This window comes from Pogoniulus pusillus, chromosome 4 (assembly GCF_015220805.1).
Source record: "Pogoniulus pusillus isolate bPogPus1 chromosome 4, bPogPus1.pri, whole genome shotgun sequence".
Taxonomy (NCBI): domain Eukaryota; kingdom Metazoa; phylum Chordata; class Aves; order Piciformes; family Lybiidae; genus Pogoniulus; species Pogoniulus pusillus.
In genome coordinates, this window is record NC_087267.1 from 38,822,575 (window position 1) to 38,849,882 (window position 27,308).

At 47.9% G+C, this 27,308-nt stretch overlaps 2 protein-coding genes and 1 long non-coding RNA gene across 5 annotated transcripts in view; 2 read left to right on the forward strand and 1 right to left on the reverse strand.

Annotated features, from left to right (window-relative positions):
• DMTF1 (cyclin D binding myb like transcription factor 1) overlaps nt 1-1,586 on the forward strand; it is a 34,862-nt gene extending 33,276 nt beyond the window's left edge. For all 3 annotated transcript variants that reach the window (XM_064142596.1, XM_064142594.1, XM_064142595.1), the window contains one exon: nt 209-1,586. In XM_064142596.1, the coding sequence (XP_063998666.1) occupies nt 209-318 (110 nt within the window). In that variant the 3' untranslated portion in view covers nt 319-1,586. The remainder of the gene's footprint in view (nt 1-208) is intronic.
• On the reverse strand, nt 1,408-11,148 carry TMEM243 (transmembrane protein 243). Its single transcript, XM_064142597.1, has 4 exons — nt 11,013-11,148; nt 4,633-4,683; nt 3,256-3,360; nt 1,408-2,094 (listed from the first exon to the last, which is right to left on the reverse strand). The coding sequence occupies exons 1-4, from the start codon at nt 11,088-11,090 to the stop codon at nt 1,972-1,974; spliced, it is 357 nt and encodes a 118-aa protein (XP_063998667.1). The 5' UTR covers nt 11,091-11,148; the 3' UTR covers nt 1,408-1,971.
• On the forward strand, nt 9,872-27,308 carry LOC135174925 (uncharacterized). The gene is made up of 3 exons (XR_010302148.1): nt 9,872-10,358; nt 24,244-24,389; nt 26,989-27,308. It is a non-coding gene; the product is annotated as an uncharacterized LOC135174925 (long non-coding RNA).

Consider the following 27,308-nt stretch of genomic DNA (forward strand, 5'->3'; position numbering starts at 1 on the left):
GAGGAAGGAGTGACCAGAGGGTCAGTATTAGGCTTGATGTAGTAATACCCTATTAATCCAAACGTGAGTTACACCAGTTGCATCCATACTGATCATGGCTTTCCTTGAAACCAGGAATTGAGAACTGCCTGTTTCCTAAGTGTGTGTTTTATATCTTCTTGTAATAGCACCGTAAATAACAGTTCTGACCTATTGTGTCCCTTGACAGATCCTATCTTACAGCATCATGGAGATGGCTCACACATTATTGGCTCATCACTGGGCAGTCCTGACTCGGAAGATTCCAAGGATGTTGAAGACCTAGTGAGCTGTCACTGAGAAGCAGTAACCACGGCCATTTTCTATCGACCATGTTTGCGTTGTGAAATTAGTTACAACCCTGTGCCACATTTCCAAAGGAAGCAGTCAGTCCCCATCTTTACACAGACCCTTCCAGTTTGCAGTGACTACCGTGCACTTTCTCTGCTCAGCCTTTTTACCTCATTTGCAAGGGTGACAGAGCAGCCAACCCAAGCTGACATACTGTGTCTCAGCCAGGTTGTTCCAGTGTTCTAAAGAACTGCTGCTGCAGTGGTCACTGCTAGGTTCCATGTGATCAGCTCTGATCTGACTTGTTACAGGTGTGCTGAACTGCACATCTGAAGAACTGGACAGAAGTCAAGGATCATGGACTGTAGCCTCTTAGTGCCACAGCAAGGATTAGTTTGCACATGTTTTGCAGTGAATGGGGAAGGATTCCTGCACTTACTGACTGTTGTAACACATGGAGTAAGAGACACTCACGTTCCAGGAAGAAATGTTTTCCTTCAAAGACTTCAGGGAGAAGGGGCAGTAACATGAAAAATGGGCTGTATTGCCATCTCCTCTAGCTTATTAGTACATCTACAGAACAGGAAGAAGACAGAGATGAAGAGGGGACTTGCCTGGTCTGCTGGTTCCGCAGGAGTCCGTTGCTGGCAATGGACAGCGCTCAGAAAGATCACTAGTGGAAATTTTTGTTTTCTTTCTCCTTTTTTTCTTTTCCTTCATCACTACAGCAAGCTGGATAAAAAGGGAAGGGCTATGAGAAAGGGAAGGACTAGGACCTACCAGCCTCCCCCCCACAACCTTGTTAACTCCTTTGAAGACTGTTAATGAGTAGGCTGGAGCATTTGTCTCTTATGCTGTTTACGTGACACTACCAGCCACCTCTCCAGAGGTGATTTATGCAGTAAGTTAGTCGATGGGGAGTGACATGGAGGTGGCAAGGTCTTAGAGAAGTAAGTCTGTGAGAAATTGGGCATAGGGCCCAGAAGCAAAGGAAGCTAATTAATTCCTGCATTAATTAAAGGGTTTGAAACAGACACTAGGCTGAGCAGCAGCCTGTTAGCTAGGAATCAAGAGAAAAAGCTATAGAGAACTAAAGACTCATGTATAAATTATTTTATTTATTTCTGTAATTAGCTCTTCATAACCAAGAGTTGGTCTTTTTCAGTCTGTGGTTTTGTTAACGTGAAAAACAAGTTGTAGTTTCAAATGGTTGCCTAGGGAACAGAAATCATTGTATATTCAGTTTAAACAAAATAAAGAGTATTTGTCTTTCGTAACTGTGAGATGCCGTTTATTTCATCTGCTACAGACCCTTGCAATGCTGCAGTTTACTTGTACAGTAATAAAAAAATGCAGTTTTTTTTCCAAAATGAAAAAGCTTGTGCCATTCTGAAAACATCAGCACAACTGGAATGTTCATTAAGTGCAACAGGAGCTCTTCAAAAAAAAGCAGAATGTCACTTCTTAGGGCAATAATTCTCCCCAACAAGAGGGACATTACATATACATTTACATGAAAATCATGTACTGATTTATTCTTGCACAACCCACTTCTGTCCTCTCAGGCTGAATGTCCTCACTGAAATGCCTCTGGTAGAACTGAGAGCTGAGCTGAAAGCAGTCTGACGCAGTAGCATCGTCGCTGGGTATTCCCAATGTCCATCATTTACCCACTTCATGGAAGTACAGGTTGGCACATATACATAACATGACAATAGAAAATAATATATAGTAAATTAGGTTCCTAAATTTAGGTTCCAGGTCTCCTTGACGGTACCAGTAGATCTGGAAGAAAGGAGGAGATTGCATTACTTGAAAATCTGGGTATTTCTGAGGAAACTGGCAACTGACCTGGCAACTTCTAGACTTCTTTTTGGTGAAACAGCTCCACTTCATCTGCCTACAGAAGACTGGGGGTAGAGTGCCACTCATTTACTTGAGAGGTAAGAACTGCCGCCTGTTTCATAGCATGCTTGTGTAATACACAAACAAGAAGTTGGCAAGGTGTTTGTCCCTGAAATAAGTTGTTTGTGAAAATAGGGTGCCAGGTTAGCTACAGGAGTTGTCCTCTCAGCATTGCTGAAGAGGGCAGATGGGTAGTTGAGGCTTTTTAATGTTCAAAGCTGGCTGTGCTGTGGTTGATGGGGACAAGGTTTTACACTACGGAGTTTGTCTTGGGTAGAGTCATGGCTACCAGCCACAGAATCAGACTGGTACTGACCAGGCAATGCAGCACCTTCCCAGCTTACCCAGCAGTGAGTGGCAGAGGATCAGGCTGCGACTGTTCCTGGTCACAGCTGGAGGAAGGAGAATGTTGCAAGTATGGAAATCTACAGCAGAGGAAGAAGCCACTGATGCCCCTACCCACAGCAGGGCAGTTGGCCTAGATTATCTTCAAAGCTGCCTTCTATCCCAAGCCATTCCATGAATTCTGACCTGCCAGTTCCCTTTACCAGCACTTAGGGCCAACTCTCTTGGGAAGCCACAACTGTTGAAGATCTCTGCCACTCTCCCCTTGAAATGCCAGCTGCTGTAGCTCCTTGCCACTAACTCATCACCTGTGCTTGAAAGGTCAAGGACTTCTGCAAGCACCTGGCTGGCCCCACCACTTTCGAGTTCAAGCGCTTTGCTCCACCCTCAGTCTCCTGCTGCACAATCCATCTCTGCATTCCCATTTCACTGCTCTGCGCCCTGGTTGTCTACTTTATCTCTACTGGCAGCTGCAGATGGCACTGTCACAAAGGTGACAAGTCTTGCATCACAGCTGGTCTGCACAAGTTGGCTCAGTCCACGTGCTTACTCTGCAGTAAATACAAAACTGGTGACCATTCTCCCACTGCCAACTTTTAAGGAGGCAGGAAAGCTTTTCTAGGTGGCAGCACGTAAAGCAGATCCTGTTCAGATCTCCTCCTTGGTCACAGACTCAAAATCGTGCATGGTACTTACAAGTATGCCAGCAGAAATGCAACACAAGAAGATGCAGAAAGCAAAAAATATATTCACAGGTTTTGGAGGTAGTTGCGGGAAGACAAAAGCACTGATCAGAGTGACCTGTATGGAGGAAAACAAAGAGGAAGACTTTGCTCTTGCCCACCATCAGACCTATAAGAAGAGGTTCACTCTGACAGCTGGCATAGCACAGCACCCACACCCTGCTCTGCACAACCCTCACTCATCTTTAATTCCCACCCCATGAAGAGAAATGTAAAATGATTGAGGAAAATCACTTTGAAACAGCCACAGACAGAGGGGTGAAAAAAAAAAGACAAAAGCTTTGCTGCTCTAGCTTGTCACTGGAAATCATCCTCCAAGCACCCATAAAACCAGCAGGCTTGGGGGTGCACACTGCCCATGCAGAAGTATCCCTTCAGCCAAGCACCTTGGCACCTTGGCTTTCCCTACCTCCTCTCTCTACAACTTAGCTTGCAAACAATAATGCCACCTTGGACTGGAGAACTGATGCTCTTCAGTCGTGATGGTGTTGGGTTTGTCTTTAAAGCTGGGACAAAGACCAGACCAAAACAATGCAGCAAGCTGTATAAAAACTGTAAACCGTAAACAGAAGGAAACAAATGGTAAACAGAAGGAAATGAAAGGAAGCAAACATGAAGGGAAGCAAATGTTCTCCTGGGTCATAAGTATTTGTCATCTCACTCTGCCTCATGTTCAACCGGGATGGACAATCTGCCCATGGACTTGGGGGGCCTGTTACTGCACAGCCAGATCTTAAAATATGGCTTAAAGAAAGGTATTCTCTTCCTGTTCTCCAAGAGTTTCAAAAGATAGATGTGCCCTAAGGGCAACAAAGCTGGTAAAGGGCCTAGAACACAAAGCCTATGAGGAGAGGCTGAGGGAGCTGGGGTTGTTTAGCCTGGAGAAGAGGAGGCTCAGGGGTGATCATATTACTGTCTACAACTACCTGAAGGGACATTGTAGCCAGGTGGGGGGTGGCCTCTTCTCCCAAGCAACCAGCAATAGAACAAGGGGACACAGTCTCAAGTTGTGCCAGGGTAGGTATAGGCTGGATGTTAGGAGGAAGTTCTTCACAGAGAGAGTGATTGGCATTGGAATGGGCTGCCCAGGGAGGTGGTGGAGGCACCGTCCCTGGAGGTCTTCAAGAAAGCTTGGATGAGGCACTTAGTGCCATGGTCTAGTTGACTGGATGATCTTGGAGGTCTCTTCCAACCTGGTTGATTCTATGATTCTAAAGGGACTACCTGGGCCTAAACTGCAGCCTGTTGGGTCAGCCTGTTTTAGGAAGGAACTCTGGTTTTCACCCCATCACCTGGCGGAGGCACAAAACACAGGATGGGGGATACTTACTACAAGCAGCAAGGACGTTAAGCCGCCAACAACTAAATTGATGACTCTGTCCTGAAGAAAAGAGAGGACAGTTAAATGCACATCTTGCCAAAAAAACAAACCAAGACCAAACCAAAACCTCACATAAAACAGACCAGTAGCCAGAAACACCAAGACTCATATTATCCCCACCATTAGGAAGGTTTTCTGGCATTCACCTCTATGGACCTCAGAAAGTTGTACTGGCCAAGGCCCCATGCAGCAGGTTTGCTCATCTGTTCATCTGCAATTGGCTTCTTTGCCACATCTGCATCAAAGAGTGCAAATAGTTTTTAAAAAATTTTAAGAGGGTGCAGAGACAAAAGTTGTCATAAAATGCTTATTTTAGCCTCAGTACCTGAGAATGAGTAGTATGGTAGTATCTTAAGCAGGAACTTGTAGGCTGCTGGCAAAGAAGTGATGTGTTCCTTGTGCCTCAAATGATCCTACCTAACACCAGCAGACCTGAACATGCCTCAGGGCAGCCCCACTTGGACAGACACCCCTCCACGTTTCTTTCTGCTGTTCCACATCAGTATAAACACTTGGTTAGGAGCAAACAACTCTTGCATTTGGGAAGAGGTCTCCCTTGGTGCCAGCACTGTGACCCTACCCAGGTGACATCACGGCAGGGACACTGGGCTGTGTGACTGTGGGGTCAGAGGAGCACCCAGGACAGGATCCCATACTCAATGCAGTCATGCAAAAGGAGAACATTCCCATCCCTACTGGGCACCCTCCCTTCAGGGTCCTGCTCCTAATATAAACATCTATCACCAGTCAGAGTCGCACACAGTCGTCTGTAACACCTGTGACAGCTGGCTGGCTCCCCAAATAAAATCCTAGAACAGCTACAGCACAAAAGTTGTTCAGATGTTCAGTTAATTACACTGAAAGTCATTAAGCAGGTACAGTTATAGGCAAGTGAGAAAACAGTTCAAGCAGTGAAAGTATCTCACCCAAAACATCCCAGCCAGCAGGCAGGGCAACCTAGGTTTCCCTCCACCTGGTCTTACACACTTTCTTCCCTCCTAGCATTACATTTTTGGAAGACAACTTGTAGAGAGAGAAGCCCCAGATCATGAAGAAGTTACTCATGGCACAGTAGTGGGACAGGAAACAGGAGAAGAAATCAGAGAGCAAAACATGTTCTTGCAGACCACCAGCCCTGACCTGCGGCTTGGCAGAGCCTGGATACTCGAGCTTGCAGTTTGGTAACAAGCAGATGTGTGCCCCGGTTATGTTTCTCCCAAGAGAAAGGACCACAGCAAGCAGACACTTCAAAAACCTCTTCTATTAGTCCCATCTCCTCTACATAAAACCAAACCGTTGATGCTGCTGCAGTTCAGAGGTGCCAAGCTGTGCCGGCACGGTGGTGGTTGCGGCAGTGAGAGCTGACCCACCTCCACAGGAACAGTCACCAACACACCCAACACAAGATCACCAGCCAGGCACAAAGTCTCTCCTCAATGGGATCTATGTGTGCAGTGTGACAATAGAACCGTAGCCCCTGACAGCGGTCCGTGAAGTACCCACCACAGACCCCAAAAGATGAGCTAAGAGAAATAACCCCAGACAAGTAATAGAAGTAAGAGAGTGAAATGCAAGCACTCTAGCTCCACCAAAGAGTATCATGACAGTTCAGCTGGGCTCCTCCACCTAAGCTAAAATAAAGAACTCAAAGCTTACTTCAATCTAGACAGTATGTAGAGGAGCCCTTATCCTGCAGAGCAGCTCCTGGTATCAGGAGAGGACAGCAGTTTTCCTCTGCCCTTGCCCTGCAGACCCAGCTGAGCCTGAGCCCATCAAGATGATTTTATGGAGAAGGACCAAAATTTGCTCTTTAGCTTAGCTCCCCAGGGACAAAAATAATGGCAGGAGGCAAGCAGCTGGGTTCTCTTTCCCTTAGGGCCAGGGGAAGGTGCAGAGGAAAAGGAGGGAAAGCCGAGGAGCAAACTGCAGGGCCATCCCATCCCATCCCTGGTGAGCACAGTCACAGCCTGCTCTCCAGAAAGGCTTGCAGGGACAGACACATGGTTGCATGCATATGGACAGCACACACCACCCATGATAAGGTTTATCCTAATTACCTAGAGACTGGAGAGTGCCAGTGTTAAGATGGTGAGTGTTCACCTGTTTCACACGGACAGAGACAGATCACTGGGAGAAAATGCCGGGGTTAGACTCGACATTGACTGCAGAGCATTTTTCTCAGCTTGCCACTGGCACAGGGTCCTCTCATCTGAGGCCATCAAGGGATGGACATTATGACAACAGCAGGATCAGGCACGGATGCCAGCAGCGGAGCAGCTTTGCCATGTGGCAGCCAGTCTCTGCAGGACAGGGCATCCCTTTCCCTACGGTTAAACTCACGGTCACGGAAATTTTCCAAACGAACCACCGGCGGAGGAAGGTATTTCAGGATCTGGGGATTAGAGCCACTGATCCTGAAATCCCAGGCTTGGCAAAGCGGCCAGAGCCTGCATTCCCCGGTGCCCGCTGACACTTCAGCCTCAGGCAGCTTAGCACAGCAAAAAGGTTAAAAATACACAAGCAGAGGCCGAGACAGCTAAAGGGATTGGGGATAATGGAGCCTTTCACCTCCGCACCGCGCCCGAGAGCACAGCCCAGCCTGGGCTGACACCTGTGGACACTGGGCTGTGACAAGCTGTGTGTCCTACAAACCATATCACCCAGCTGGCACAGCCAGCGCTGGCAACCAGAACAGCTGATTCAGGGAGGGCTTTTCTTCAGCATCACTACGTATTATGATAGCCGCCAGAGTAAAAGACAAAAGGCACTGTGCGCACCGAAACTGCACACAGCTGCTGGGGGCCGCCGTGCCGTGTGCTGCTCACACACGGGCTCCAACTTCCAGAGCCCAGCAGTGCACCGTGTGATGAGGGTCTCTGCTCAGCCAACCAGCAGCCCAGACGTCACAAGCTCTTCTCCAGACAGATGATGACTTCTGCGTTTCAGCATTGCACAAGCTGCGTTTCCAAACAGGAGAGGTTGCTGCGTTTCCAAACAGGAGAGGTTGCTGCGTTTCCAAACAGGAGAGGTCCTGCCCTCTGCTCCTCCAGGGAGGGTGTTGACAGAGGTTGGGGCACCAGGCTTGTCCCAGGGAACTGCTGCAGTGCAGAGACTCCCTCCAACTGCCTCTGGGCAAGAAAGACCATTTCAGGAAGCACTCACGGAGCAGGAGGGCACAATCCAGCGTCCTCTGGGATCTGGGAAAGCAAGGCTGGGCTGAGGGTGTATCCATACCACTGTCCCTGCAGCATGGGCTCTGACAGAATGACATCTTGGCTCTTCACTCAGTTCCAGCTCTGCACTCCGCATTCTCCATAAAGCAGCTTGTGGGCTGAGCCCACAGGAAACAAGCTCCCAGCAGAGGCTCATCCAGCCAACGGGCTGGTCTCCTGGAGGGTGGGAACCTGGTGGCATCTCTGCAGGCACGACAGAAAAGCCATTTTTATGCCTTACATCAGCAAGTCCAGATGGCCAGCAGCAATCACAGCCCATTGCTGCCATAGGGGACACTTTAATCTCATGCCAGGTTAATCGGCATGGAATAGCAGACAGCATATGCTACACATGAGAAGAGCCACGCTCAGGACCATACCGGCCACCTTCCCTCTTCAAGACATGCAGAAATACTGTTGTGTACTCAATGGCTCCTCATTCCCCATCCTGAGCTGCTCAGTATCCTTCTATTGCCTTCAGCTTCCAGCATGCAGCAACTCACTTGCTTAAATTTAAATGCTCCCATCACAGAGGAACCCAAGCATCTACTTTCAGCTTAAGAAGTCCTTTTTCTGCTATGCTCAGTCTCTCTCCCCTTACCACTCATGCCTTTGCTTTGTATTGATTCATACCCACTCACTGCCAGTGCTGCATCTCTAGTAACCACAGCTGAATCTACCACGCTTGGCATTCATCAACATCGTCTTGCTACATACCAGTCTCTTCCCACCAGAGACTTCTGTGGTACCAGCTCACCCTTCTCTGCTTGGCAAGACAGCACTTGGGAGGGCAAGCTTGGCAGAATCAGTTGGGCCACAGCAGCAGAAAAAAACCAGTGCTGCTGCTGCTGAGCTCTCTCATCCCCAGTGGGGTGGCTTTACCCCCAAAGTGACCAGCTCAGAGTCCAGGAGAGCATAAGGCAGCAAGAAAAGGTCATTCCCATCTCTACATCCATCTCCAACTACCAGCAAGGGTAAAAGATCCCTGATTTGGGCGCAGAGCTTCCCAGGGCATGAGCATTGCCCCTGCCCTTCCCCATACCCAGCCTAAACAGAAGGTCCAAGCTTGCTAGCACCAGCCATCACTTGCAACGACCCAAAAGCAGAGGTAGAGTATGGACACATATGCTTCTCCCAGCAGACCTGCTCCCATTTTAAGGCAAAGTTTAGCTTCACTGTTTTCAAGACAGATTATTTCCAGCTCCAGACCTCACCAGCATCCATTTCTAAGGAACCCTAGTGAATCACAGAGGAAACCACCCCAGGCCAGCACAGGGATTACTAGTCCATCGGGCACAGTCCACTGACTGCTGGTGGTCTTATGAGTTCCAAAACCAGCCACAAGAGATAGACAGGGGATTATGTGCAGGACCTTGGGTCCCCATTCATGCCCAGGAACTGGAATTAGCATCCTGACATTATTTTTTGCTGCTCTCCTTTGGAGCAGAGCTGCAGTGTGAAAGAGATAAGGGGTGAGGGATAAAAGACTTGACCCAGGATAAGAAGTCCCCAGTGATGGGGACTGCTGCCCAGCAACCATAGCATATCCCAGTCCCCATTCCCAGTAGCTTCCCAAAACCTCCAACCAAGGATCAGCCAACACAACCTGTGCAGGGCACCAATCAGGAAGGTCCTATCACTTCCAGTATTCCCAATCAGTGCCAGCAATCGCTGCCAGGGGAGACCAGACCCCCTCAACATTCTCAGAGATACTGCCTGTCCTCCTTTTAATCCCACATCATCCTGGTTTTCCCCCAGGCTGGTATCACTTTACCTTTTTACTAAACGTCATCATTTCAGCAGCATTTCAGCAGTATTTTGGGGGAGGGATGATGCATTTTGTACACTTGTAAACAGCTCAGCACAGCTCCCGCCTGTGCCACTCCAAATCCACACACACCATATGATGGAACACCTCTTTTACCGGCAGACAAAGGCCAAACCACAAACTTCTGTCACCCTGCTGCAAACAGGTGTGCACTGCCGAGTACTGCAACTCCCGAGGGATAGAGACGTCAGGCAGTGCCCCGGGGAGCCCTCTCGTCCCCCCGCCAGCAGCAGTGGAGGCTGCTGGCTGAGCAGCTTACCGGGATTGACACCTGAAGAGTCATCACCACTGCAGGGCTGCCACCGAGGGAAAAAATTGCCAAGAGGGCATCAAAAGCAGCCCCCCCATCAGCAAACATCTCGTCAAATTAGGACCGACGCAGCTCAGGGGGCTGCCGCCCTGGTCGCTGTTTGCAGGGCTGTGGAACCACCTATACCCTGTCTGGAGTGACTCCCTGCCTCTGCCCAAGCCCCGTCTCCAGCCGCACTCAGGGGGATCTTCAACCTTGACGCTCTCTGCACCCCAAGCCTCTGCTCCCTACCATGGGACTGGCTGGAGGGGGCATTATTTGGAAGGTTTTGGGGGGGGAAGGATCTTTTTCATTTGAGGAGGAGCTCTCACTCTGTGGGACTGTTGTGAGTCTGTGAGGTTTTATTTAAACTCGAGTGGGTGCGGGGTTTTTTTGGGGGGTTGTTTAGGGGTTTATTTGTTTGGGGCAGTTCTGATGGATTCTTTTTGTCATGTTTTGGGGCACTGAGCAGCAGGCTTTAGTTTGGGTTTATTTCTTTTCTTTCTTGTAATTCTGCCCATTTCAAGGATGTCTTCCTTTTGGAATTTAGAAGGCTCCTTTTTTCTGTTCCCATTGAGCTCTGTTGTAGCTTTACCGACTTTTGAGGCCGGTTTCGGGGGGGGGCTCTGAGACTGTTCTTATCCTTTGGGTGGTTTTCAATTTGTTCGCGGGATCTGGGCAGGTTCCTCGCTGTTTGGGGCTGGCTGCTCCGGCTGCCTGCGGCGCTCCTGGCGTTTGCTGAGGGGAGGGGGGGAGGGGGCATAGCTTCTGTCATTGCGGGGCTGAGGGGGTGCTGAGGAAGGGGGTTCTTCATTACTCTGGGGGACTTAGACTGGTGGGGGCCTTAGCGCTGCACATTTTCTTTGCTAGGTTTATCGGTCGAGCCGGGGGAGGGTTGCTTTTGGAGGGGGCCCCCCTTTTTGGGTGCCGGGCAGTGTTTTACCCTTCCTCCGGCGAAGCGGAGCCGCAAACCGCCTCTCCCGCCCCCCGCCGCCCTTACCCTGGCCGAGGTCTCCCCGAAGAGCGGCCGGTTGTCCGTCCCGCCGGTGCCGTAGCTGCGGGCGGTGAAGCTCTCCATGGCGCGGGGGCGCTGGGGGGGGCGGCCGGCGGGGGCCGCGCCCTCATGCTGCGCCCCCGCGCCGCGTCCCGCCGCCTTCCTCCGCGGCCCACCCCCCCCTCCTCCGCCGCGCTGCTCCGCTCCGCGCCCGCTCCGCGCCCCGCCACGCCCCCGCGCCCGGCTCCACCTCCGCCCCCGCGGGGGGAGTTGGGTGGGGGCGGCGGGAGGCCTGCGGAGCGCCGCGGGCCGCGCACCTGCTGCGGCGGGAGGGCGCGCGCAGGTGCGCGGGGCTGGGGGCGCGCGGGCCCGCGTGAACCTACGCGCGCGCGGCGCGGCTTCGCGGGACCTCCGCAGCACCTCCGCAGCTGCCGAGTCGCCAACCCCGGCCTTGGCGTGGAGAGGAGTTCAGGTCCAGGAGCTGGTACTGCCTGTGCTCGGCTATCAGTCAGCGAAGTCACGTTATTAAAGCAGGGCTCACTGCGCTCCGGAGAAACTGAGCTTCCCTTTCCTTCAATTACATGTTTTCTGCCGTGTTATTTTTTGGTTTACTTCCAATTCATTTCACTTCGTTTCATTTCACTTCATTTACTTCATTTTTTGTTTTATTTCATTTCATTCTATTTTAATTAATGTCATTTTTAAACATCTGACATTGGCAGAGCTGAAAAAAAAACAAGCTTGCAACGATCTTCCTGGTCACCTCCATGTGTTACCTACATAGACTCCTAGTTGGAAAAGACCTCCAGCATCATCAAGTCCAGCTATCAACACTAACCATGGCTGCTAAACCATGTCCTAGAGCGGAGCATGTCCCCAGAGTTTATAAATGTGTGAAGGGTGAGTGGCAGGAGGATTGAGCCAGGCTCTTCTCGGTGATGTCTGATGACAGGACAAGGGGCAGTGGGTGAAAGATGAGGGACAGGAAGGTTCATGTAAACATGAGGAGGAATATTTTCACTGTGAGGATGACTTCTAGAACACTGGAACAGGCTGCCCAGGGAGGCTCGAGGTGAGGAGAAAGTTCTTCACTGAGAGAGTCATTGGACACTGGAATGGGCTGCCCGGGGAGGTGGTGGAGTCGCCGTCCCTGGGGCTGTTCAAGGCAGGATTGGACGTGGCACTTGGTGCCATGGTGTAGCCTTGAGCTCTGTGGTAAAGGGTTGGACTTGATGATCTGTGAGGTCTCTTCCAATCCTAATAATACTGTGATACTGTGATAGGTTGTGGAGTCTCCCTCTCTGGAGATATTCAAAACTTGCCTGGATGCATTCCTTTGAGATCTGGTGTAGGTGATCCTGCTCTGCAGGGGGGTTGGGCTGGATGAGCTTTTAAGGTCCCTTCCAGCCCCTGACATTCTGTGATTCTGTGATAATTCCTGGCCTTTCCCAAATCACCAACCCCAGTGCTGGAAACGAATGAGAAGAGTCCTCCTGGCTGTTGAACCAGAGGATTCATTCTTCTTCTTGTGCAGTTTAAAAGGGTTCTCAACCATGAACCTTGATTCAGCTTACTGGGTTTTATTGTGCCGTGGGGGCCCACTGCAATCAGAGGTACCCCCTCATCTGATGTACCTCCACATTGCCAATAGATATTCTGTGTAAATGGAGCTGGCCAAGCTAGTGATAACCCAGAAGTTGCTGCATTGTATCTGATCTCCTACAAGATGTGATTTTTGCATCGTGTCACTGCTTTTGGAGAGGGAAAGTAGCATCTTCTTACGCATCTTGCACCAGGGGTTTTCCTGGTTTGGGTTGACTGTATCCCACTGTTTATTATCTCCAATGCTGTCACTCAGCAATGTATTATCCCAATATTTTTGTCATTGCTTTTATCAGGAATTGGTAAACTAACCAATGCTACATGTTCAGGAAGTGGGTGCATATCCAACAGGTTTCCTGCTTTAATGGTTCCACCACTGGCACATGAAAATTCATACCCCACACTTATTCCTCATCTTGCCCTTTTCCCTCATGTGAATGCATGAAACTGAGCCTGCCACTGAAATTCCTGAAATCCTTGCCAATCAGACCTCTGATTCACTGGGTGAATTTTGCAGCCTCTGTGCTTGTGTGTGACTAATAATATTTGGTTTGCATAAGACTCGTCCACTGACAAGCCCAGTGGATGTTTTCCATACTTGTGTCCTGATACATTTATCTCCACTTGCATTTGATTCCATTACAGACAGAATTCCAAAATACTTAACCTCATGTTGCAAGCCAATTATTCCAGTACTGCTTCCACTTTCTTCATGTGGGAATGATGAATCTAGGAAGACTTCTCTCCACCTTGAATACTGTGTTCACCTTTGGGCCCCTCACTACAATAAAGACCTTGAGGTGCTGGAGGAGGTCCAGAGAAGGACAACAAAGCTGGGTCTGGAGAAGGATCTGGAGAACAAGTCTTATGAAGAGAGGTTGAGGGTTGTTTACTTTGGAGAAGAGAAGGCTGAGGGGGGACTTTCTTGCTCTCTACAATGACCTGGAAGGAGATTGTAATGAGGTGATGGTCAGAAACTTCTCCCAAGTAACTAGTGTTAGGACAAGAGAAAATGGCCTCAAATTACACAAGGGGAGGATTAAATTGGATGCTGGGAAAAATTCTTTGCTGAAAGAGTGGTCAGGCATTGGAAGAAGCTGCTCTGAGAGGCAGTGGAGTCACCATCCAAGAAGGTGTTAAAAAAAACACAACATGTAGACATGGCATTTCAGGACATGATTTAGTGGGCATGGTGGCATTGGGCTAATGGTGGGTCTTGATGATCTTGGAGGTCTTTTCCAGCCTAAACAATTCTATGATTCTGTGATATCTAACTTTAATTGAGTAGTAAGTACACAATGACAGTGTACAGTCATAGAATCATAGAATCAACCAGGTTGGAAGAGACCTCCAAGATCATCCAGTCCAACCTAGCACCCAGCCCTATCCAATCAACTAGACCATGGCACTAAGTGCCTCATCCAGTCTTTTCTTGAAGACCCCCAGGGACGGTGCCTCCACCACCTCCCTGGGCAGCCCATTCCAATGGGAAATCACTCTCCCTGGGAAGAACTTCTTCCTAACATCCAGCCTATACCTAAGTCCTTCCTATTTTGGCTTAAATTTCTTTTTTCCTTTGACAGTTTTTACCCAAACTTAATCTCTGGGCTCAGTGCCATGCACCTTTATTTTGAGCAGTACCCACTCATACCAATGAGCTTGGCACCTATAAACTTCAACAAGTTTGGATAGATATAGATGTACTGCACATACAGTATATTGGCATATATTTGGTTACTCGTTCATCTCCATCCTATAGAATCACAGAATATATTTGGTTGGAAGAGATCTTCAAGATCATCCAGTCCAACTTTTCACCAAGCACTGCAAGGTCAACACTAAACCATGTTCTGAAATGCCAGGCCCACATGCCACTTGAACACCCCCAGGGACGGTGACACTGCCCCGGGCAGACCATTCCAATGTTTAAGAACCCTTTCAGTAAGAATTATTTCCTAACATCCAGCCTGAACCTCCACTGGCACAGCACAAAACCATGTTTTAAATCCTCTTGCAGCTTACAAGTAGTCATAACAACGTTCTTGCAGTCATGGTGTGGGGGTACCATCCTCTGGCAACAGCAGAAGTGCAGCAGGGTTTAACATATTAACATACTACAATGCTTTAAAATCATACTGACCACCATCAATAACAGGTTGTACCTAGGAGCTCATTGTGGCGACTGAGCCTGAGTTGCACATAGCTTTAATAATATTTCAACCCCATGTGGCACAAACACATTTAACTGATGTCCCGAAATCAAAGGACAGCTTCGTTCTACCACTGTGGCTGCTGCCACTAGTGTCCCAAGATGTTGAAGAGTATCATTTATAACAGGATCAAATTTAGCAGAGTAATTTGCTACAGCTCTCTGACATGGTTTCAGGTTCTGCATAATCACTCCACTGGCTATTCCCTTTCTTTCATGAGTATACAAGTTTAGAGGCTTACTATAATCCAGTAAGCCTAATGCTGGAGCAGTCATTAAAGCTCTCTTTGCAGTTTCCAATGCCCACCTTCTTTCTGGGCCCCACACCAGGGATTCTAACTGGATTTTTTGTTGCATGCTGGGGTAAATGCTGGGCCCAGTCCTGTTCAATATCTTTATTGATGACCTGGACGAGGGGATTGAGTCCAGCATCAGTAAGTTTGCAGATGACACCAAGCTAGGAGGAGGTGTTGATCTGTTGGAAGGTAGGAGAGCCCTGCAGAGGGACCTAGACAGGCTGGATGGGTGGGCAGAGGCCAATGGGATGAGATTTAACAAGGCCAAGTGCAGGGTTCTGCACTTTGACCACAACAACCCCAAGCAGCACTACAGGCTGGGGACTGAGCGGCTGGAGAGCAGCCAGGAGGAAAGGGACCTGGGAGTACTGATAGATAACAGGCTGAAGATGAACCAGCAGTGTGCCCAGGTGGCCAAGAGAGCCAATGGCATCCTGTCCTGCATCAGGAACAGTGTGGCCAGTAGGTCAAGAGAGGTTATTCTTCCCCTGTACTCAGCACTGGTCAGGCCACACCTTGAGTGCTGTGTCCAGTTCTGGGCCCCTCAATTCAAGAGAGATGTTGAGGTGCTGGAATGTGTCCAGAGAAGGGCAACAAAGCTGGTGAGGGGCCTGGAACATAAACCCTATGAGGAGAGGCTGAGGGAGCTGGGGGTGTATAGCCTGGAGAAGAGGAGGCTCAGGGGTGATCTTATTACTGTCTACAACTACCTGAAGGGACATTGTAGCCAGGTGGGGGGTGGCCTCTTCTCCCAGGCAACCAGCAATAGAACAAGGGGACACAGTCTCAAGTTGTGCTGGGGTAGGTATAGGCTGGATGTTAGGAGGAAGTTCTTCCCAGAGAGAGTGATTGGCATTGGAATGAGCTGCCCAGGGAGGTGGTGGAGGCACTGTCCCTGGAGGTGTTCAAGAAAAGACTGGATGAGGCACTTAATGCCATGGTCTAGTTGACTGGATAGGTCTGTGTGATAGGTTGGACTGGATGATCTTGGAGGTCTCTTCCAACCTGGTTGATTCTATGATTCTCTCTGGATCTATTAACCTCTGCCCTTCCCTTAAGATAAATCCAAATATTTCACTCCTGACATAGCTATAACTTAGATGGAGATGCACAGTATCCCTTTTCCACTGGTTTTGTAAAGACATGTGCATACAGTGTCTACCAAACAGTTATCTTTCAACAAACCTTCCATATACTGTACCGGTGCTGAATGCCTGGCTAGGTTTTTATCTTCCAAATTGGTTTTCAGTATTAATGAGAATATAGTTGGTGAACCCACAACATCCTGTAGCTGCCTCCTTCAAGTTAACTGTTTACCCTCCCAAGTGAATGCAACTAACAGCTGGCTCTTCTCTTTGACCAGTATGCTGAAAAATGCAGCAGTTAAATCTGTAACTGGGAAAAATCTTGCCCAGTGCAAAATCTGCAATAGAATGGTTGATAGATCTGGTACAGAAGGATGTGACACTAATATATGCACATTGATTTTCCTTTAACCTCGTACAAATCTATACTGTGGACTCTGGGTTACCTTCTTTATCAGTTCTGGGTTTGGTAAGTGGCAGCATGATAGCATTACACATTGATTCTCATTCCTTCAAAACCTTGTGGGCTTCTTTTTGAATAATAGGATGAGCTTTACTTGGGATGGGATGCAATCTTACTGCTGGTGGAACAGCCTGCTTTGTCTTTATCTGCAGGTGTTGTGCTGACTTGAACAACCCTGCATCCATGCTCATGGAACCCTACAATCGCCTTTAATTCTGAGGCTATTTCTATTCATTTGTGGTTGCATCTTCCTTATTCTTCTGTTACACTGCTCTCCTTCCATGATAATCAAATCTGCTCCTTCTGGTGTAAAACTACTCCACATGCAGAGCCTGCAGCAGATCTCTTCCCAAGAGATATACTGATGAATCTCCAGCTAGTACAACTCTTCCCTATATGCTCTTATTTCCAACACTTAATAACAATGGTTTAGTCAGTTCTCTCTCCTCGCACTCCACCCTGTACACCTTCTTTTGCAGAAGACCCTTCAGCTACTTTATTTAGGAGTGATAATGTTGCACCACTATCTTTATCTCCATTTATCTCTGTTACAAGCCTCTCTTAATCTAATTTTGTCTTACAGAGGAATAAATATAAACAACAACAAAAAAAAATCCAACCAGTCAAATTCCACCAAATGTCATATCCCCCCGAACAGATTTTACTTGTCTACTCAAACTGTTTCTGCTGTTTCCTCCCAGCACCCTTCTTCCCATCACACACCTTCACTGAATGCTTCTTGTCCTGAAAGACAAATTCCACTCAGTGAATTTTGTGGAAATAATATGGGAATTTCCCTTTTGCTGTATAGAAAAGATTTAAGGATCAAATTTGTAGGTACAAATACCAGAAAGGAGAAAAGCAGCTGCAAATACAACTTTTCTGTGGCTTGAAGATGAATTCCCGCTCATCCCAGTCATCCAAGATCCCCATTTAGGCCACTGGTTGCAGCTCACAGGAGCTCCCCAACTCTGGAACAACAGTCCAGTGAAAGCAGTTAGCTTTCTTGCGAAAGACTTCAGTCATTTTAGGTGAAAAGTGATGCCAAGACTGCTTGACCTTGGCATAAGTGTTGAGTACATATGGCTCTGGGTCCACTTGATTTCCTCTCAGCGTGCTGTTGAAGACCAGAGCACCACAACTTCAAAGTCAAAAGTTATTAAATTCAAGCAAGGCCAGAAAATTATTAAGCTTTCAACAAGCTTGACTCCATCCTGAGCTGAAGTGGAAAGTGATAAGGACTTCCTGTAACCCTCTAGCATTTGTTCCCACACTCGCTGTGTAGTGAAGAAGTGTCTCCAGGATTGAATGGAAAGACTCTTCAGCTCAGCTTGAGTCACTCAGGAAAAAAAATGGGGTGAAGGATGTGGCTTCCTGACACACAACAGCTCTTGACCTACAGAAACTTTACAACTGGCTTTACAGTCACCTTTTCAGCACTTTTGTGTTATATTCCTGTGCAATCTCTGGCTCTGCCCAAATTAAATATTGAGGGTTGTGCAGCACCTAGCTGGAGCCTGGGAAGCATTGAGTCCCTGGAGGGGACAGCTATAAGAGTCTTACACAGTGTCTTTATGCTTGGAGTTAAGGTTATACAGAAGTACCAGCAACAAAAAGGGTGTGGATGCATCAAGACTCATGGGTCATAGAATAATAGAACGACACAGGTTGGAAGGGACATTAGAGATCATCTACTCTAACCTCTCCACCATGGGCAGGGATGCCTCTCAACTGGACTCAGCTGTTCAAGACCTTGTCCAATCTGGCCTCGAATATCTCCGGGGAGGAGTCATCCACAACCTCTCTGACCAGCCTATTCCAGAGTTCTGCCATCCTCATACAGAACTCCTTCCTAAAATCCAGTCTAGGCCTACTCTTTCTCAGCTTAAAACCATTCCCCCTTGTCCTATGGCTAGACACCCTGACGAAAAGTCCCTCTCCAGTCTTACTGTAGGATCCCTTCAGGTATTGGAAGGCAGCCAGGAGATCCCCCTGGGACTTCTCTTGTCTGAACAACCCCAGCTTCCTCAGCATATCCTCACAGCAGAGGTGTTTCTGCCCTTGGATCATCTTTGTGTCCCACCTCTGGACTCACTCCAACAGCTGTGTGCCTTTCTTATGATGGGGGTATTCAGGGTGAGGGCTCACAAGAGCAGAGTAAATGTCACTTAAGGAGAAACTGGAATTCCCACTCTAAGCTAGGATTTCCCTCCATTGGAAATGGAAAAGGAGGAGAAAGCTTTTGGTATTGGTCACACAGTATCCATGAAACAATGTGGTATAGCAGCAGCAGAGATTGATGTGATCCTGGGTGAAGAATTCCTACATAAAAAAAAAAAAGGAGTAATTTCTGCCATGGTACCAGGTAGTAGTGAGATCCCATTTGGATGTTATTCATCCTTTTGGCTGCTCAAACTCAGGAAAACCTATTTTGTTCTGAAGCAGGCATAAGGAGAAGCTCGGCAGTGAAATGATGGGCACAGGGGCCTGTCTTCCAAGGGAAGACTGAAAAGCTTGTCTTGGTTAGCCCTCCCAAAAGGAGGCCTAGGATGGATACTGTGGTTCTTATGCACAGCCTCCTTATAAGGAGGAGTAAAATGTGACATAAAATGTTTAAGCTAATGGGTTTTGCTGGAACAAGCGCAAATGGCCATGAAGGATGCACCTGGAGTGTTGTGACTTGGAGATTTCAATTAATTGAAGGAGAGAGCAGAGAGCAGCTCTAGGACAATCTTTCAGGCAGAGTTGTGGGAAGTAGAAAAATCACACTGGGCAGTGGGACTAGATGATCTCCAGAGATCCCTTACAAACTTTACCATTCTGTAATTCCATTAAAGATGGAGTTACATCGACTTGTGGAAAACAGTATAAAGTGATGAAAGGGGATTGTCACTGGAAACCAAACATCAGGTGAGCCACCTGTGTGCTCTTCCCAGCTTGGAGCTCAGACCTGTCATATCTGAGGGTGAATTGTGGAGACAATGAGCTGGTCTGAGTATGGAGTGCAGTCTCAGTTGTGTGGTGAGAGAGAGATTTGCCTTTGGAATACGCTGCCCAGGAAGGTGGTGGAGTTGCCATCCCTGGAGGTGTTTAATAAAAACCTGGATGAAGCACTTAGTGCCATGGTTTAGTTGATTGGACAGGGTTGGGTGCTAGGTTGGACTGAATGATCTTGGAAGTCACTTCCAACATGGATGATTCTATGATTTTCACTCTGAAGTCTTATTTACACAAGCACAAATTCAGGAAAAAATATTTTGGCAGGAGATCCTACTCCATCCATGGAATAGGATGTATTTGGCATGGTCCTGTCCTGTAGCCAGACCTCCAGCCAGAAGGAAACCCTGTTGATAGATGTGACTCAAGATGTAGGATCCACAGAGCTCATTTAACTTCTCCCTGGGAAAATGAGACCATGCCTCTGGCCCTGGTACATGTGGTTAAAAATCTCTCTACCTTAACAGAACACTAGTGCTCAAAATACAGGAAAATGCTCTCTCAGTCTTCTTCACAGATTCTCTGTATCCTCCTTGGCTGGGCAGTGCTGCCAAAACAACAGAGCTGTTGTTTTTCTGCCATGTTTTAAAGCCTAGGGGCTCCTCTGTTCCCTTTTTACTACCCAGTGGAACTGAACAAATAGTAGAATCATTTGCCCCAGTTGACTGGAGATTTTCTCACACAGACTCTTTGGGATTTTTTGTTTGGTTGGGATGTTTTGGGATTGTTTTTTTTTGTTGTTGTTGTTTTGAAAGCCTATCAAGCTGTATTGTCTGAGAATAAAGACAAGGTGCTAACACCAAGTTCAAAACAGGTCCATCCATGACTGCCCCACAACGCTGACTCACTTCTTAATTTAAGTACATCAATTTTCAGTACAAAGTACACATGCCTAAAAAAAACAAAACCAAAACAACACAACCCAAAACCACACCAAAAATACCCCAAACACGCCTCCTAATTTTTAATGCAGGTAATAATATAAAAGGAAATCTCATGTGGTTTAACACAGCAGAAGTTTCCTCCTCTCAGGCTGCACACAATTTGCCTTCCCTTGTTCTTGTTTAGCGTGCTTTACATTCGTCACAGCTGCCTATGTCTAAGTGTTAGAGCAGTTCCAAGGTTTACAGCCTGAGCTGCAAGCTCTCCTTTCTCAAAAACAGTCCTGGCATGGCTTTCAAGAAATAGATTTGGCCCATAAATTGCAGAGAGCTTTGGAGTCTCTTCAGATCATCAGAGCTGCAGACTCGTAAAAAAATAAACGCTCTCTCCTGCCTAATATTTTATTTATTCTAAAGGCCATCATGTGCTTTTTTCCTGTCCTCTGGGCAAACATTTAATTCAGCACTCATATGAAAATTTTAACATATATCCCAAGGCTAATTATACATCACTGTCATTGATGCTGCTGCCTCTGTAACTCACCAGCTGGCCGTTCAAGTCCTGAGGTGGAGGTCAGTAACTCATCTGTGCAGGCAATGCTGTCTTTAGCTCTTTACCAGCCCAGCTCTCTGAAGCTCTTCACCAGCCCAGCTCTCTGATGCTCTGCATGTCCTTTCAAGTGATCTAATGTGCTGGGTTTTCTAATGCATCCATTTATTCCACAACTCTTTGTTAACACTGCCTTTCTGCTGCAATTTTTCTTAGTCACAGCTCCAGCAACAGCAGCCGCAGCTCTCCTCTTTCCTTCCCCATAGCAATTTCAGCTTCCCAACACAGCCCTCAGTGATTACAGCCTGGTAATTGGTTTTTCACCATTAAATCAGCCCTCAGCTCCTACTAGGGTGGTGCTGTGGCTATTCCATTCGGCATACTTTATTTTGAGAGGATACAATTTTATTTGGAGAGTTCTAACAAAACTTCCACAACCCAAAATTCCTGGAGGACTCAGCAACTGTTTTCACCTGTGTTTTTAAGCCCAAAGGGAACCTGGTTAACAAACCAGCTGCATTACAATGGACATTAAACTCATCTGTGTCCTTAACAGGACCCAACAGCCTCTAACTGAAGGAAATGCTATAGAAGGTGATCTCATTGCTGTCTACAACTACCTGAAGGGAGGTTGTAGCCAGGTGGGGGTTGGTCTCTTCTGCCAGGCAACAAGCAACAGAACAAGGGGACACAGTCTCAAGTTGTGCCAGGGGAAGTATAGACTGGATGTTAGGAGGAAGTTCTTCACAGAGAGAGTGATTGGCATTGGAATGGCTGCCCAGGGAGGTGGTGGAGTCCCCATCCCTGGAGATGTTCAAGAAAAGCCTGGATGAAGCACTTAGTGCTATGGTCTAGTTGATTGGACTTGGCTGGGTGATAGGTTGGGCTGGGTGATCTTGGAAGTCTCTTCCAACCTGGTTGATGCTATGATAAGGCAAAATAAAATGGACACTTAAAACACCTCTGTCATGGAGAGTAGCAAAAGCTCTCTAAGCTTCTCTAAGCTTTTGCTATATTGTGTAGTTTCTAGTGCCTCACATTCAAGCCAGAAGCATCGAAAACCCAAAACAATCTTTCAGTCCCATGGGAAGATTTCTCCCCAGGGTAAGTGAAAAGGTAAACACTGGCCATGTTTTCCCTTCCACTTGACCTCGCTTTCCAGACAACAGGGTATTGTTTTGGTTAAGTAGAAACGACTATCTCAAGCCTGCCCAGCACCTGCAGGTGGGCTGGCCTGAGGAGTGGTCTTTATATTGTTTGAGTAATATTATCCAATTATATAAATTGCTTATTGTTTTTTACCAATGTATGTGAATAACGTAAAAGTGGTCCGAGTTGTGGGCTAGTCCTGTTTTGGAACATTATAAAAATGGTGGACAGGCCAGGATCGGGTGCTCTTGTTCTTGCTCTTGCCCTTGCGCCCTTGCCCTAGCCTTCTGGGTCTGCCTCTTGCACTTCTGGGTTTTTCCAGCCTTTCTGGTTTTTTCCCCGGACTTAACAACAACAAACTGCTCGCCGATCTAGTCTCGCCTCGGGCGGACCCCGAGTCGCAGAGGCTAAAACCTGCATACCTGGACCCTCATCGGGAGAAAGGGACTCCCTACCAAGCTACAGACTGTGAGTAGCTGACGAACTATTAACTCAAACCACAAAAACTCAAAAGAACTCTCTTCAAACATCATAGACTCTTTAATTTGCCATTTTCGGAAATGTTACTTTGGTCTCAATCAAAAAGAATTCACAGTGGTGGTGTAGTTTCGGGAAGAGGGAATCCGCATTCTTTGCAATAAATCACTGATAAAATAGTCAACGCCTCGCGTATTTTCCCCATAACTCTGCCACGAAACTGCGTTCCACGACAACCTCCCAGAACAGTTGTGTTTGTCTCTGTCTATGGAAAGAGTCACCCAACCTTGGCAAAGAGGAAAACCATCGTGAGGACTTCCAGCATTGTTTAGGCAATCAAGAGCAAGGAGCATGATTTGTTTTTAATCCTGCAGTGCTGAGACTGCAGATTGCTTGCCTCTGCATGTGTTAAGGGCATGTGTCTGCTGCAAGGACACAGGGTTCCCTGTGAAAAAAGAAACCAAAACCCTTTATGTTTTGCTGTTCCCATGGTTAGTTTTACTTAGTAGCTGCCTGTAAGGACCAAGGGAGGCTTAAACTGATGCCAACTGGTGGTTACAGACATATTCAAACTGAAAACAAACCAAAAAAAAAAAAAAGATAAAAAATAAAACAATCAGCAAAAATATTTCTTGCACACTCAGCTGCACTCTAGTGATCTGGCCCAAGGTCCTTGCTTGCCTTTCTCAACTTTTAGCAACTTTATATGAGCCTCTACCTCACAGCTTTCAGAGTTTCCCTTAAAGAGGGATTCACACTGTATTTTAGTGCTAATGGAGAACTCCAGTGGCAGTGGGACCCAGGGGGAAGATGCCACACAAGGGGATATGGCACTACTGGAATAACCACCACTAGCAGTGCAGGGCTGAAGCTGATGTGAGCCGTCTGTATCCACCAGGTTCCTGGACATTGCAGTCATTGCCTGGGGCACGGAGAGCAACATCAGCTCAACAGAAGCGGGGGGAAATCCCGACCTTTTGTTGTTTGTAACCAAGGAGGGGCTATGGGGAGGCAGTCAGCAGGGGGAGACATGAGCTCACGAATTCAGACCTGTGGCATCCCTTGGAGATGGGACGTAGACGCAATAGGCTTTACATCGTACTGCAAATCTATCGCATTTTATTTTCCCCACGTTTATGTTTAGCTCTTGAAGATCAGGTCAGAAGCTGAATACATCAAGAAACTGAAACAACCAGAACTGGGGGATATGTTGTCCAAAGCATTTATTAAACTCTCCCCTCTCCTTGTGGTTTTCTAACACTTTCAGTTTCCTGAGGATTGTGGATTCTCCCTCTTTTATGGTATCTTATTTAATGTATCACAGAAGCCTTCCTATCTGTTCCTTCGTACTCCAAAGCCTCAACTGAAAGTCACAACTTTTGGTAGAAGAGGTTGAGAAAAATTACCTTCAAGATTTTGGGTTCTGAGGGAAAAAAATTTCAGAAAGAGATGTGCTTCATTTCCTTTCTTCCTTCCGAGCCTCTGTTGCATGTATAATCAATGTAACAACCTCCGGCTCTTTTTTCAGGTTGGGGACAGACTCGAAGTGGGGCAGCACCTGTGAACCTGTTTCAAAACATCTCTCTGAAGAGCAGGGGAAAGAAGCTCAATCTGACATCAGTCATTTCTGTCTTTGGAGTCTGTGCAGCAGCTGAACTGAGGACATAAGTAAAGGTAACCTCAAAGGCAGCCTTCTCATCTGCTTCATTTTCCACTTGTGCAGCATCGCTTGTCAGTACAGAGAGGGTGGCAGTAACCAAACAGGGAAATGTGGATTGTTGCTGTCTTTTCAAGAGGACAAAGATGCTGCTTTTAATAATTCACAAGGACACAGAGCAGTACCACCTCCTGGTTTTGCAGGGTTTCTGTCTCATCATTTGAGCTTTCCACAGCAGGGTGAGCAGAAAAGAAAAATCTCCCTGTCTCTGTTCTTGCTCATTATGTGCATCTGGTCCCCTTGGCACCGCCACATCCTTGAAATGCAGGGGTTTGTGGTGCTCTCTGCAGACAGGTGAGATGAAAGCTTTTCCTCACTGTGCCAGGAGAGGTCATCACACCAGCAGGGAAGGGCTGCATGACTTCTGCGTCTTACCAGGTCACTCTAAGACTACTTGGCAGCCAGGCACATCCAGGAGGAGGTTTCCTTCCCCAAACTTAGTGTCCCTGAGGCATATGCTCCATTAAACGGCGGTTAGCCACAGCATGACTCAAACACCTGCCTGAAATCCAGACTGCTGCCTCCTGTGCTGAAATGCTTCCAGCTGGCGCTGACACTGTTTTCCTCTCTGTGAGCTGTGGAGTTCAAACCCTGCAGCAGCTACAGCCTCTGAATTGAAAAATGAGTCATTTAAATGCCATTTGCATGGGGGAGCTGTTACCTTCCTAAAAGTTTATGATTTTCATAGAATCTGAGGGCGGAGAGCAGCATCTCACGTGAGAGGTTTGAACCTCTCACTCAGGGGCTTGCACAACACCAGTCACTGCTTTTATTTAAGCAACGCTGGGCTGAGATTGATGATCGTGGTTAGAAACTGTGATAGTCTTCAGGCAGTAAAATAAGTTGTGTCGGGGTAGGTCTAGGCTGGATGTTAGGAGGAAGTTGTTGGCAGAGAGAGTGATTGGCATTGGAATGGGCTGCCCAGGGAGGTGGTGGAGGCACCGTCCCTGGAGGTGTTCAAGAAAAGCCTGGATGAGGCACTTAGTGCCATGGTCTGGTTGACTGCATGGGGCTGGGTGCTAGGTTGGACTGGATGATCTTGGAGGTCTCTTCCAACCTGGTTGATTCTATGATTCTATGATAAGATGTTGTTGTGGAGGCTGGGAATTAACGTGGCCGAGTCAGGAATATATATAAAAATAGAATGATTTTATTTTCCTGAAACCCTGCCCCCCAAAATACATACAGAAATTAATTTAGCTTTAATGAGCAGGTTCAGTCTGAGAAGATCTGACAAGGATACCATAGATAAATTGGACTCTTCTGGAAGCCGGGAGATGGCAAAGGCTGTGCAACTAGCATTGCCCACCATTGAGCCCAAAGTCTCACAGGTGAGGCAGGCTGGCTGAGAGAAAGGGCTGGCCAGATGCTTGTCCCCTCGCTCTCTTTCAAAAGACATCCGAGGATCGTTAGGCTTATCACGCCTGCATAAAAGGAGCGCTTATGGTGGAAGCCCTCCACAGCAGGGAGGGTCCTGTCCCTCAGGAGCTCGTCCTTCGGAGCGCCAGGGGACTCTCTCCGCAGGAACTACCCAGGCGGGGGAGAACTCTAAGGCGGGCACCCCAAGGCGGGCAGCACCCCAGTATTTATGCCCTTCCTAGACAAAGAGCAGAGTTAGCACTGCCTGGGCGCGAAGAGCACAGCCAATGCCCAGCCCGATCCCAGCGCGGGCACTGCAGGGGCAGCCCTCACGCCGGAGGGGCCCCTTGCTGCCCCCCTTCACGCCTGCGGGGCAGGGCGGGGGCAAACAGGTCTGTTCCCGCCTTTCCTCTCACAGTCCAACCGCGGAGGGAGAGGAATTTTGGAGTATCCGGGACTCCAGGACAGATGTTTCCCTCAATTCAAGAAAGATGTTGAGGTGCTGGAACATGTCCAGAGAAGGGCAGCAAAGCTGGTGAGGGGCCTGGAGCACAAATCCTATGAGGAGAGGCTGAGGGAGCTGGGCCTGTTTAGCCTGGAGAAGAGGAGGCTCAGGGGTGATCTTATTACTGTCTACAACTACCTGAAGGGGCATTGTAGCCAGGTGGGGGGTGGCCTCTTCTCCCAGGCAACCAGCAACAGAACAAGGGGACACAGTCTCAAGTTGTGCCAGGGTAGGTATAGGCTGGATATTAGGAGGAAGTTCTTCACAGAGAGAGTGATTGGCATTGGAATGGGCTGCCCAGGGAGGTGGTGGAGGCACCGTCCCTGGAGGTGTTCAAGAAAAGCCTGGATGAGGCACTTAGTGCCATGGTCTAGTTGACTGGCTAGGGCTGGGTGCTAGGTTGGACTGGATGATCTTGGAGGTCTCTTCCAACCTGCTGCGCCAGGGGAAATTTAGGCTGGAGGTGAGGAGAAAGTTCTTCACTGAGAGAGTCATTGGACACTGGAATGGGCTGCCCGGGGAGGTGGTGGAGTCGCCGTCCCTGGGGCAGTTCAAGGCAGGACTGGACGTGGCACTTGGTGCCATGGTCTAGCCTTGAGCTCTGTGGTAAAGGGTTGGACTTGATGATCTGTGAGGTCTCTTCCAACCCTGATGATACTATACTATGATACCTTTTTTGCATGAGCAAACAGAGGAATACAAAGGAGCTGAAGTTCATGGAAAGGACACTTGAAGAAGACCCCTTACTTCATCACTGAAGACTATGAGAGGGACCACCGGATAAAAAGAGACATGCGTGGAAGAGACACCTCCCATTCCTAAAACTGATAAGGAAAACCCAACCTTTTCTTAGAATTAGTACTGAATTTATAATAGAATAGGGTATAAAAAGAGAAAACTGAAGGCAAAGGGTGTACATTAGGGTAGAGCAGAGCCTCCCTGCCCAGACAGACCTGTACATTGCTTGATTCCTGCAACTCTATTAAAAGCCTCAACTTGAATGAACACAAGT